General features: G+C 37.1%; 1 protein-coding gene across 1 annotated transcript; it reads right to left on the reverse strand.

Annotated features, from left to right (window-relative positions):
* Positions 1-475: 475 nt before the first annotated feature.
* LOC125238167 lies at positions 476-10188 on the reverse strand. Its single transcript, XM_048145437.1, has 2 exons — positions 8461-10188; positions 476-514 (listed from the first exon to the last, which is right to left on the reverse strand). The coding sequence occupies exons 1-2, from the start codon at positions 10186-10188 to the stop codon at positions 476-478; spliced, it is 1767 nt and encodes a 588-aa protein (XP_048001394.1).
* Between the last annotated feature and the right edge of the window lie 4276 nt (positions 10189-14464).

A 14464-nucleotide genomic window follows, 5' to 3' on the forward strand; every position in this document is an offset into this window, starting at 1 on the left:
TCTACCTTACAAGTCCCATTACCCTATAAGGTGGATAATTTCGCTGGCTTTTTAAGGTCTTGCTGGTGGCTCAGTTGTCCGAACGCTGGAGTATCAGTCCAAAGGAACTTTCATATTTTTTAGTAATTTTTGTGACAAAAAAAGACACAGAAAGTGTTCCTTTTTTGACACACATTTGTAAAATAAATGTTAAAAGGTAATCGAAGTTATTTGATAGAAAAAAACGTGATAGAATATTTACATAGATATTGTAAATCTCTGTGCAATTAAACATATTACGTTCAAAAGATGCAAATCAATTAAAATATTTAATTGACCATCATTACTTGTTCCACAAAATAAGTCAATCAATATTTTTATAAAAAAACAGCTGTCAAAGTTATTATAGATCCTGTATGAATCGATTACGAAGAATACCCAGTAACCCAGAACGGATACAGTAATAAACCGCAATAAAGATTTATGTTGTGGCAGGTCAATGATCCCGCGTCATGCGTTTCTTGCTCCAATAATTCTAAAATGGAATGAGATATTATAATTTATGTACTTTTCTTCATTGACAACTTGTGCACAAAAATGAATGATACTCGCTTATCCAAATAAAATAAAAATGTCTCAAAATGTCTGTTCCGTTACGTCACATTTTAGTCAGAAAACTTTTTTTCAAGTGACGTATTGAAAACTACAGTTTTTGAAACTGCTTTTTCTAATCATGATTGAATCTGCTAGTGATAGTTCGACAGCGATATAGGAAAGTATGGTTAACTACGGGGCAAACGGTTAGCATTAAAAAATGATTTTCTGAAAAATATGATAAGACATGCACTTTTTAGTTTTTTTTATCCAATATCGAACTGATGCGCAAACGTTGAGCGTTTAACTGTAAACGCTAATCAAAACCGAAACATTTTTTTTTTAAACGTCTTTGGTAAAAATTTTAGTAAACATTCCTGGCTGTGAAAAAATACTAAAATAACCTACGAAAAACATAACGACTTAATTAATATAGTGAACACAAAATATGATGCGTTGTGACGCGTAACATTACGGGAATGTGGCGAAAAACTTTATTAAACATAATAAACCCTTTACAAGCACTTGAACTTGAGTATTCTAGGAATTTGTCCTTTAAATACATTACAGATTATTTAATATAACAGATATGCCACAACTATCCGAATTCACGAACATCGCGCAGCCATTTTGCGTACGGTTATTTACGCTGATTACAGTGGTATGGTTTCCGTCAATTACATCGTTGAAATATAGATTGAAGGGCAAAATTACTAAAGAAACTGACAGGATACGGGACTATAAATACCCGTAATAATTTCGGCTATTAATAATCGAAGTAACCAAGCGAATTTTAGGTATTTTCCAAATGAAAGCGTAACACTAAATATCTCTAAAGCTACTAAATAGAGTTCGTAATAGTGAAATACCAATAATATTTGAAACTGTTTACAGTAAACATCGTTTAGGTGCATCCATAAAGGCAGCGATTATAGAAATAATCATTGTTGTTAATTTAGATTTGTTGAAAACTAACCATATATTCAAATTATTTATTTTGTAATTGCGTACTAACAACAATGATCTCAGTTGGTCCTTTAAATAAATGAAACTGAAATTGAATTGTTCTTGGGTAAAATATCGGTAATTCGGTAGCTCATTTGGCAGATTATACTCTAGCAGTCCTCAATTCAATCCTCGCCCGAGATAAAGAATTTCTCCGGTTTTAATATTCCTGATAAAAGCATTTTCTTTTTTCGATGAAAATGGCGTATCTGGCGACTGAATGTAATCTGCTCTAGAATACCTACCTCGTTAAAATCCTTTTAGCGTATTATAACGTTATTAGTGTATAATCTTTCAACCCTTTACACTCAGCACGCATTTTGCTTAGTTTAGGTTTAGTTGCATATTTTATTTTAATTGTTTTCTTAGAGTAAAATAGGCTGTATGAAAGTACAGAGTCTTTACCATAATAGGTTACTCGATAGCCTAAACGTCACGAAAAATGACGTTAATTGTATGGAGAAAGTCATCAGCGCCACCAAACGGACACTTACTAAGAGCATAAATTGCATACATTGACCATGAAGTGGCCTGTTTCACCATTGTCGCTCGATAGAGACTCTTCGCCGTTCATTGCCTGTTCAACAAATCAATATTGGCGCTGAGTAATAATGTTACTTATCAACCGATAAATACGCAAATAATTGTTTGTGTCAAGTGTACGCTAGCCAGCAACGTCTTTTAAAACGTAAAATATAATCATATTAGAAGCCTTTTGAAAGATTTACAACTGACTGCACTCATGTAATAAAGGACTTATTGTCACACTGAGAGAAAAAACGAAGAGTTTTCATGTTCGTTCAACAAGTTTTTTGGTTAAAATAGCGCATACGTGCTCTTTGGTTCAAACAACAAGTTAGATTTTGTTAAATGTAACTAGTACATTGTACAAGTTACTCGTCGTTTGAATCAACAATATATGTATTTGAATCAACATGTCGATTTTATAAAAGCAACATGACACATCATTAATTTTTTAAACATATGTTTGGCTGATTCAACCAAATATCTTTTAACAAGTTTGACCTTGTTGTTCGAACAAATTCGACTTGTATCATCAATATTGTGATTTATTCCGTTTACTGAAATACTTTTGTTTCAAACGGACCATGGTAAACCCGCAAAAGTCGAACTTGTGAAATTCACAATGTAATTTTCTCTCAGTCCAACATCAATTAATTGCTTGTTTAATACTTGCTAATCGATTCCATTCCACCGTAAAATCTAAATCCGAAAATGTTTCTTAATTTTACGACAACTTAAAGTGTATTTCGATTGAAATAACGGGCTATGAATGTGATCAGAATATTTAAGGGCACACCTCGGACAATGGTGATCAACAGACATCGGATTCCGTGGGGCGAAACTTCTTGACAGCTAGGGATTTCCTATATCGATAAACTCATTTATCGATACTAGTTCTATTACTAGTGACCGCCCCCAACATTGTGTGTGTTTTTGTAACTATTGTTCTGAAGACCAGTATGAAATTCATACATAGCGTCTAAAATAAATAGCGTCGAAATAAAAACGTTTTTAAAAAGAAGAAGAAAATTGAGTTCTTATTTTATTATATAATGTTTTTTATACTACGTCGGTGGTAACCAAGCATACGGTCCGGTGCGGTGGAAAGCGGTTACCGTAACCTATGGACGCCTGCAACTCAAACAGTGTCACATGCGCATACTCTTTTAATAAAAAAATATTTTATAAGCAAACCTTTGTGTGATTACTAGTATTTAGAACTAGTATCGATAAATGAGTTTATCGATATAGGAAGTCCCTAGCTATCAAGAAGTTTCGCCCCACGGAATCCGATGTCTGGTGATCAAATTAAATGAAAGAAGCGCGTTCCTAATACCCGCACAGTCTAAGCTTATGAGTGAGATAAGACAGGTAGACTGGTCGCGTTTTTGACATTCAGTAACTGTAAGGTAACCAAGAGCGGGTGGACGGCACTTTCAGCGGGGAGCAAGGAGTGGACATAGTGCTTACATTCACAAGCAATGTTACGTGTGTGTTTTATGTTACTCTTCGAATGCCGTTAAAATACCTTTGTATTTGATACGCGTTGTAAAACATATTTTTCAGTACAAATGGTCTTTTTTTTACGCACTAGTGCGAGAAGTGGTTCATTATATACCAGGTTACTTCGGAGGCTCATCTGTACTGAAAAACGTCGTAAGATACACGTGCGAAAAGGAAATTCATAACTCGTGAAGATTTTAAACTCCCTTCGATCGTGTTTTAATTTGTTGCGACTAGTTTCGAACTTCCCTTTTTACGCACTTTTATCGTAATGTACTAATTGCTGCTGACTGTACTAAGTTATACGGACGGGTCGGATCGTTGTTATATTATACAAATTCTCTGTTAGAGCGTCCGCGTCCTTATGTTAAAGTGTCAAAGTGATATATTTTGCTTGAACACGACACATACGATCTGTCAGTATGAACAGTGACAAGTCTGATTGAGGATATTAATATCAATGCCTTTGACATGACAATGACATATTACAATACATAATGGTTCTTTTTGCACACTAGTTCGCAAAGTTATAGGTAGATTTATCATGTTCAAAGTTCAAATGGTCATAATTATGTACTGTACAATGTCATAAGATAAGATACACGTTCGAAAAGGGAAACCATAATTAAGTACTGTCGATTAAAAATACTCCCTTCGGTCCTAATCAAATTTCGCAACTCATTTCTAATTTTACTTTTTTTCCGCACTTGTATCGTAGGTAAAGATAATAGTGTGGAAAAAGACTATCCTTTTTTTCGTTGTTGTTTGTTGATGTGTAATCATTGTTTTTTTTTATGTAAGATCATACCTAAAATAAATTCTTATCATATTTAAAACTTAATAACGATCAGAATAAGTCTTCCTATTAATATTTCACGATCTAGAACACCCAAGTGCATTAAACAAGCTCATACACTAACCAATATTAGTAAACACATGCACAAACCAACTCGTATCACGGACTAAATTTACAGAGGGCCTATCCCGAACTACGTCCAAAGTTTTCCCTCTCTATCGCACTTGTAAGCAGAGATGGGCATTAATCGATTAACTTTTTATTCGACTAATTCATCGATGAAAAAAAATCGTCAACATTAATCGACACTCACGCCATTTCACGCGAAATAAGAAATTAATCGCTGGAAATTATTCAACGATTAATTTAATCGCAATTAACATTAATCAAAGCTCTTCGATTACAATTCATTGTCCTTTTCAATCGAATAAAACTAATAAATAGTCTAATTTTAATCGTTAATCGTTAGTCGATTACTTTTTGCCCAACTGTGAACGTGATTTGCGGTAGGCCCTCGGATCTTTAAATAGCCACAGACTAAAGTTAAATTTAGTAAAGTGCACAACTTGTTTGCAAAACAAACCCTTATCCCCTTTTGCTGTGAGTAGAACTCTTTAAACAGGGCACTCATCACTTTTCCATACAAATATATTGCCCCTTTTCCTCTCCGATTTCCTAAGTGTTAACTATGATCTGAAGAACTGGAGAAAATCGCCATACCTGTCATATTCAAATATGACAGGTCGACTGTTCGCGTTTTTGACAGGCGGTAACTGTGAGGTAGCCGAGAGGGGGTGGGCGGCACTTTCAGCGGGGAGCAGGAGTGGCCATACTGTACGCTAGTAGTCTTTATTACACTGTGGTTGGACACTCCAATCGGCTATTAAAATTCCCAACATTTATTTCACACAATCCATTATCTTCGGCTACTTTTTTCTATAGTTATTAAAATCATCATCATCATCAAGTTAGTCCTTTATCGCCCACTGCTGAGTATAGGCCTCTCTTCTAGTACGCCATTTATCCCGGTTCTGAGCTAGTCTCACCCAGTGACCCGCAATTTTCCAGATTATAAAAATCACAAGCGGGTAACACTTATGATAAATTGGGCTCTCAACCTGTCACTGCAATGTCAGTTTCGATTTCTTTCTACCAAAGGTAAAAAAACCGGCCAAGAGCGTGTCGGGCCACGCTCAGTGTAGGGTTCCATAGTTTTCCGTATTTTTCTCAAAAACTACTAAACCTATCAAGTTCAAAATAATTTTCCTAGAAAGTCTTTATAAAGTTCTACTTTTGTGATTTTTTTCATATTTTTTAAACATATGGTTCAAAAGTTAGAGGGGGGGGGACGCACTTTTTTTTCCTTTAGGAGCGATTATTTCCGAAAATATTAATATTATCAAAAAACGATCTTAGTAAACCCTTATTTATTTTTAAATACCTATCCAAAAATATATCACACGTTGGGGTTGGAATGAAAAAAAATATCAGCCCCCACTTTACATGTAGGGGGGGTACCCTATTAAAACATTTTTTTCCATTTTTAGGGTTCCGTAGTCAACTAGGAACCCTTATAGTTTCGCCATGTCTGTCTGTCCGTCCGTCCGTCCGTCCGTCTGTCCGTCCGTCCGTCCGTCCGTCCGTCCGTCCGCGGATAATCTCAGTAACCGTAAGCACTAGAAAGCTGAAATTTGGTACCAATATGTATATTAATCACGCCAACAAAGTGCAAAAATAAAAAATGGAAAAAAATGTTTTATTAGGGTACCCCCCCTACATGTAAAGTGGGGGCTGATATTTTTTTTTATTCCAACCCCAACTATGATATATTGTTGGATAGGTATTTAAAAATTAATAAGGGTTTACAAAGATCGTTTTTTGATAATATTAATATTTTCGGAAATAATCGCTCCTAAAGGAAAAAAAAAGTGCGTCCCCCCCCCCTCTAACTTTTGAACCATATGTTTAAAAATATGAAAAAAATCACAAAAGTAGAACTTTATAAAGACTTTCTAGGAAAATTGTTTTGAACTTGATAGGTTAAGTAGTTTTTGAGAAAAATACGGAAAACTACGGAACCCTACACTGAGCGTGGCCCGACACGCTCTTGGCCGGTTTTTTATTTTTGCACTTTGTTGGCGTGATTGATATACATGTCGCAGTAAGATAGATAAAGCCGTTATATAGTTATAACCCTAGGAATATGATTATACGTCGTAACATAGTTAAACGAAAGCGATTAATTGCTATCTTACTAGGAATATAACTATAACACGTTACTAGTTTAGTCATATAGTTATATGACTGGATTCAGTTTAGTGAAATGATTGTTGGCAGGAGTGCGGCGGTGTGGCGGTATTGTTATAACCCTAGGGATATAATTATATACCGTAACATAGCTAAACGAAAGCGATTACTTACTATCTTACTAGGAATATAATTATAATACGTTACTAGTTTAGTTATATAATTATATCACTGGATTAAACTTAGTCTAGGGATATAATTATAATACGTCTCTAGTTAAGTAATATAGTTATATTACTGGATTAAGTTCAGTAGTATAATTGTAGCAGTGTAGTGCGGGATTCGTTTGTTTAGTAACCAAACCTTGTGTACTATGTTCGATACAAAATAAACTTTGTTCTAACGTCAGTGACGGTGTTGTTCTTCCAAATCGTCCCGCTATACGTATTATAAAACACTGATTTAAACTTTCACGATTTTTACACAAATTTAAAATTGTAAACGGGACTTAATACATAGTAATACGCGATTAAGTACCGTTTCCAATTTTACATACATACATACAATCACGCCTGTTTCCCAGAGGGGTAGGCAGAGATCACGGATTTCCATTTACTACGATCCTGACAAACCACTTTCGCTTCACACACTTTCATAACATTTCTCATACACGCTCGTCGGTTTCGAGTACTTCTGACCTGGCCTCTTTGCAATATTTCCCCGATTTGATCAAGAAAAGTTCGCCTAGGTCTTCCACTACCAACTGACCCTTCCACTCCTTTTTCATATACTTTCTTCGTTAATCTCCTCTCATCCATCCTCTCTACATGCCCAAACCACCTTAACATACCCATCTCAATCTTTGTCACCACATCTACATCCACTCCACACTTCTCTCTTATCACGCTATTTCTGATCCTATCACTCAACTTTACACCAGCCATGCTTCTTAACGCTCTCATTTCTACGGCATTCACTTGACTTTGAAGTCTTTTCTCCCACACCCAACTTTCACTACCATACATAAGTGTAGGCACCAAAACTCCTCTATGCACCGCCAGACGTGCTTTTTGCGACACTTTCTGGCTGCCCATAAAAGCGTTTAGTGCTCCATTCACTCTATTCCCAGCATTCACTCTCCTTTCAATATCTTTTCCATGTTTACCGTCCCTTGTAAACAACGTTCCCAAATACACAAACTCTTTCACTTGTTCCAAACTTTCATTATCGATCTCAATTTCGCAATCTGTCATAATCTCATCTCTTTCAAATACCATTACTTTCGTCTTACTGACATTCATTCTCATTCCTTTCCTCTCGAAGGATGCATGCACTCTTGTTACCATCAGTTGTAACTCCTCGGCCGACGACGCAAGTAATACTAGGTCATCGGCATATAGGAGACATTTGACCAGTAACCCTTCCATTCTCAACCCACAATCATAATCTTTCAGATCTTGCAAACAACTATCCATGAATAAATTAAACAGCCACGGCGACGCTACACATCCCTGTCTAACACCCTTTTCGATGCTAAACCACTCAGTGTATGACCCGTTTATTCTCACGCAAGCACTGGAATCCTCATAAAGAGATTTCAGTGCTTGAACGAGTTGACTGCCTACTCCATACATGGACACTACCGACCACAATTCATTCCTCATCACTCTATCATACGCCTTTTCCAAGTCCACGAAAGCGCAATAGACCTTTTGACCTTTGGCCAAAAACTTTTCGGCTATGCATCGTAAGGAAAAGACTTGATCCGAACATCCCATACCCTTTCTAAATCCCGCCTGTGCATCCCATACTTTCTCGTCGGTTACTCTCACTACTCTCTCAATCAACACTTTCGCATACAGTTTTCCGACGATGCTGAGTAAGCTAATGCCCCTGTAGTTTTTGCAGTCCAGTCGTGAGCCTTTTCCCTTGTAAAGAGGAACGATGACGGCCTTGCACCAGTCCTTAGGTACCCGGCCGGTACTGAAGCACAAATTGAAAAGGCGATACAACTGACTCGCTACAATGCCCTGTCCAGCCTTCAGCATCTCGGCGGAGACCTTGTCATATCCTGCAGCCTTACCTGATTTCATACCTTTCAATGCTTTCACAATCTCATCCATGCTAATTTCATCCATTGATAAGTTTCCATTCAAACCTGAGGTTAGCATATTTGCTTCCTCCCTTTCAAACAAGCTTTCAAAATACTCCTGCCATCTCTTTAGAATACATTCTTCCCCATTCAGCAAACTTCCATTCGAATTTTTCACCGATTTTAGCTCAGAGTCTGAACTCTTACCTCTGGCTAGGCGAACGGATTTCCAGAAGAACTTTATGTTCGTCTGAAAATCTTGCGACAATCTTTCATCCATTTGATCATTAAGTTCATCTTTCTTTCTTTTAACTAATTCTTTCACACGCACTTTCATACTTCTATAGTTATCCTTCGCTACATTCACCTCATCAAAAGAGGCTTTATGGGCTCTTTGATTAGCTCGTGCTGCTAACCAATCCCGCCATAGCTTCTTCTTCTCACATACCGCCTCTTGCACTTCCTTATCGAACCACACATTCTTCACCTTTCCTCCTTTGTTCCTTTTACTCACACCACACACTACCCTAGCCACACTTACAACTTTATTTTTAAAGTTGCTCCATAATTCATCAATCTCATCTATATCATCCAAACTTTCAAACTCATTCTTCAATTTACTGACGTACTCTTCACTTGCGCTTTCTTCTTGCAAACATTCCACTTTTATTCGGTCTAAAACGCTAGGGGCCGCACGAGGTCGTGATCGCCACCCTTTGAACAGACCACTTATTCGGCACATTACCAGGAAGTGGTCAGTATGGATACCTGACCCACGATACACCCTAGCGTCCAGAACATTCTTCTTCATTCTATCATCCACGATTATAAAATCAATCATACTTTTCCTCACGTTCTCTGCCTCTCGAGTGTACAAATGTATCCATTTGTGAGAAAACATTGTGTTTGCCACACAAAGGTTCCACTCGAGGCAAATCTCTAACAAGTTCCTTCCATTCTCATTCACTCTATCGTCGCCATGCATACCTAGAACCCTTTCACACCCAACTCTCTTGACTCCTACCCAACTATTAAAATCACCTAACATTATTATCCTCTCATTATCCTTGCACACTCTTAAAACGTCTCTCACTTCGTCCCAAAACATTCGCCTTTCATCCTGTGTATGCTGGGAGTTTCCCGCTCCCTGATCTACAGGAGCGTAAACCCCGAGCACAAATATCCTTATCATGCCCACTTTCATTCTAATCCATATCAACCTGGGACTTACGCACTCAAACTCATTTACACATTCAGCCATCCTAGCGGAGAGTATGACACCGACTCCCTTACTGGCTCGATCTGAGCTTGGCACCCCCGACCAGTACGCCGTGTAAGCCCCATGTGTGGTGGTGTCACATCCCTTCCGCTTTGTCTCATTCACACAAAGGACATCGATCCTTCTTTCTTCCATCATCTGCAAAACCTCATTACATTTCTCATTCATTCCTCCTCCAACATTCAATGTAGCAAAACGGCTCTCCGTGAGCCGCTTCTCGCCCTCGTAAGAAACGAGACGTGATGGGTGGCGTTCCAATTTTAAATACCATATTATAATTATATTCCTAGTAAGATGGTTATGAATCGCTTTTGTTTAGCTATTTTACGGCATATAATTATATCCCTAAGGTTATAACACTTATAACTATACCTCCGCCCCACCGCCGCAGAGCCTACAATCATTTCACTAAACTGAATCCAGTCATATAACTATATGACTAAACTAGTAACGTATTATAGTTATATTCCTAGTAAGATAGCAATTAATCGCTTTCGTTTAACTATGTTACGACGTATAATTATATTCCTAGGGTTATAACTATATAACGGCTTTATCTATCTTACTGCGACATACATATTGGTACCAAATTTCAGCTTTCTAGTGCTAACGGTTACAGAGATTATCCGCGGACGGACGGACGGACGGACGGACGGACAGACAGACATGGCGAAACTATAAGGGTTCCTAGTTGACTACGGAACCCTAAAAAGGGTGTTTTATTTTAAGAATATTGTACCATAAAATAAAATAAGAACTACTTTCGTATGAGAAGGCTACCCGCGGTCCCAAAGTTTGCAAGGTCGCAGCGGCATCAAATATTTGCGTAGTTGTAGACATACAATGACCCCTCGACTCCTCGACTCCTGACCGATTCCGATTACTATCGAGGTCCGTGTCTATTTGACAAGAGCTTGAGGTACGGAAATTTATAACACTTATTTACGATATAAAAGGCTAGCAACTAGACGAATCAAAACTTATAAAAAATAAATTAATAAATATTGGGCCACATCTTACACAGATCAACCTAGCCCCAAACCGCTCCCAGCTGAAAGTGCTGCCCACCCCCTCTCGGTTACCTCACAGTCATCGCCTGTCAAAAACGCGAACAGTCGACCTGTCATATTTCACTCATACAAGCATAGTTCCCGTTCACCTACACGAGCATAGACTGTGTGCTAGGAACGCGCCTCTTTCATAGGTTTGATAGACCAGTGTCCGAAGTGTGCCCTAAGCAACGCTGGCGACGATATACATATATACACCGTGTTTCCGGTATCACTCAAAACCTCAGACACCCCAACTGATTTTTATTTTTTTAAACGTATCTAGAATGTTCATTTTTTAATCTGATGATTATTATTTGTTTAAATTGAATTTTTAATTTTCTGTGCAGCTCTACTCGGCTTTTAACTCTACAATCGATAAAATAATTGCTAGCTACCATCATAAGCCTTCAAACTGTTTAATTGTGTACGTTACTGCAACGACACAAGGTTTACCAATAGACAGCTGTCCTCACAGTAAACTTCAAATTGGACAGGTGACTCAGTAAGCAAATTTAAACCTAAAATTCAAAATGACAAGGTTGTAATTAGGTACGAGTTCAGTTTGTTATGATTTATGAGTTATGATAAACTTTAAATTTAAACTAACGCACAACGTCTATTTCGTAGCAGAAAAAAAATCGTCCAAGTAACCAGCCAGTATTAATACCCTTAAATACTGAAAAAGGTATACAACCTCTAACAATATGATATGCACAATGTTGTATTACGAATTTGTAGAATTGCAGTGGGGGTTAGAAAGAGACTAAAAGTAGCCTTTCACTCTCCATCCCTTCAACTATCCCCACTTAAAAAATCACGTCAAGTAGTCGCTCCGTTTTCCCGTGAAAAACGGATATACAAACAGACACACACACTTTCCCATTTATAATATTAGTATGGATATGTACATAAATTTAGAAAAATCAAGATTATATTCGTTTTGGTAATTTATTAGTAAGTATAACTGAGATCTACCTATTTATTATGTTTATTATAGAATAAACACTAGGAAACCTGACACTTTCATAAGGGCGTGGTCTCTGATTGACGATACCATTCCGTTCGTCTCAGTAAAGCCAGCTACACACAGACTTCCCACTAATTCGTGGCCATAACTCACATCTGGCGAGTTTCGAGAAAACTTCGCGAGCAGGTGGCTAAGTAACGCAGTTTGTAACGTGAATGTAATTATGGCAAGCGTTTTGACTCGCAAAAAGGGTTTAAGTTTTGTATCCTTTATTTGTTGTTTGTTTTGATGGCTGTGGAAAAGTTTAATGCGGCTATTTGTGTATAGTAAATAGAATGTGACTACAGTTTATACAAGGTGCTCGCGAGGAACCCATATAACTTTAACGGCATATTCTTGGTCACATTTTAACCTTTCGTATGCGTCTGTCAAAAAATTGTCATTAATATATTAGTCATAATAACTACATGTTAAAGTTGAAACAATATGGAGCAGATCTGCTCCTAAGCATACGAGAGGTTAAGACTAAAATGTCATATAAACTTTTCTAGATTTCGTCTAGTTTCAGAGTTATTGCCAATTAAAAAAAACATTTCCGTATCGTTCGTGTCGTTTTCATTTCAGTAGAAAAGGTCTTCTTAACGGCGCTGATGCGCAGTTGTGGAGCATAGTCTCACAGTAGTCATTGATAGATGTCAAAATGTGACAAGAAAAACTTCAAAACAATTTGGTTTTTAGAAAAATAAATTAAGGAACTCATTTTAATTGCCAACTTCATGGATAAAAATTACTTTATATGTAAAAATACGTCCAAAAAAGTAAAAAAAAAAACAAAAAAAAATTTTTTTTTCGCGAAAAATTTTAAAATCCATATAACATTTTTTCTTTCTTTTGGCCTCAGAAACGCGTGGTTCAAGTTATGCGGGTTCCTCGCGAGCACCTTGTATTTGTATTTTTGATTGTAATACAGTCCGCTTCTTAAGTAACTAAATGATGAAACAAAATTTTGAATGTTTTTGCATAATTTCTCTCTCTTCTTTTTAACTTTTTTCAATCTTAGAGATGTAGATCTCCTTCATTTTTTTCCATTCTGTTCTATTCTGGGCTCTTTCTATCCACTTTGATCCAGCTGTTCCCTTGATATCGTCACACCAACGCATTTTTGGCCTCCCTGCTGGGCGTGACTCCCCCCCCCCCCGGTCTCCACTCCAACAGCCTCTTGCAACATGAACCGTCTTTTCGGGCCACATGCACAGCCCACTTCCACTTCAGTTTCGCCATTCGTCTGGTTACATCAGTGACTTTACTCTGTTCCCGAAGCCATTTATTTGTTTTTCTATCCCTAAGTGAAATTCCTACCATCCTTCTTTCCATCGCTCTTTGGGTTTGCATAATTTAATTCTAAATATCTGCAGTTGTCCTTATGTATCTGCTACAGATGATTTTTCATTTTTGTCATGGTTAAATATAAAGAAATGTGTAATCTGATAATGATTGATGCTGACTGAACGGCACGTAACTGTCTCCACGTCAAGAATCACATAAATTCGTCGCTCTGTTTTGCGGTGTAAGACGGACAAACAAACAGATACACACACTTTCCCATTTACAATATTAGTATGGATTTAGTTGGCGCAGTTGGTAGGATGAAAACAAGCATATTATAATATTGTCTTCGGTTACCGCGATAGTTACTCATAAAATGAATTTAAAATTCATCCCAATGAATAATTAATGATGAATTTTAAATTCATTATACGCGATTTAATCCATTTCCATAGTTTTATTTCATAAGCGTATTATAAGCCAATGCCTCTTCAAAAAGATTACAGATTTAGAAATAAAATAAATATAGATAAGCACACGATACACCAATGTATATATATCCTTATACTTATTCGCAGAGAAAACCCTCCCAATTCCAAGAGCCAGAATCCTAAAACACCAAACCTACAGTCATGTTATTTTAAATCAGCAGGATTTGAGCGTCGGCTATAAAAATAACCCCCACTACATCCCTTGAGCGCTATTAGCGCGGTGACCTAATAAGGGGGGGGGGGGCAGTGGGTCTGTACGCTTGGATACATTCACAATACAATGTGGGGTATGGAAGTAAATATAGAATTGCCTTTTTCAAGATTTATATTGTCGGATGAGTATAGGTCAGTTTCATATGCCTTTTACATTGGTTTACGAGAGAGTGAAAATTATTTTTCTCAAACATACAATGAAATATTGTCTTTACGTTCCTTAAAATGGGCTGGGAAGTATCGCTTTTTGGGCGCAACAACTCGAGAGGACTGTAAAGGGATTTCATATTATTTTTCAGGCCTAGGCCTGCAAAGTAACTTTTTTTTATAAAATATTGTCCTTTAGACCATTTTTTTTTATTTCATTGTGTGTTTGAGAAAAGCACTATACATGC

This window comes from Leguminivora glycinivorella, chromosome 23 (genome assembly GCF_023078275.1).
Source record: "Leguminivora glycinivorella isolate SPB_JAAS2020 chromosome 23, LegGlyc_1.1, whole genome shotgun sequence".
Taxonomy (NCBI): Eukaryota; Metazoa; Arthropoda; class Insecta; order Lepidoptera; family Tortricidae; genus Leguminivora; species Leguminivora glycinivorella.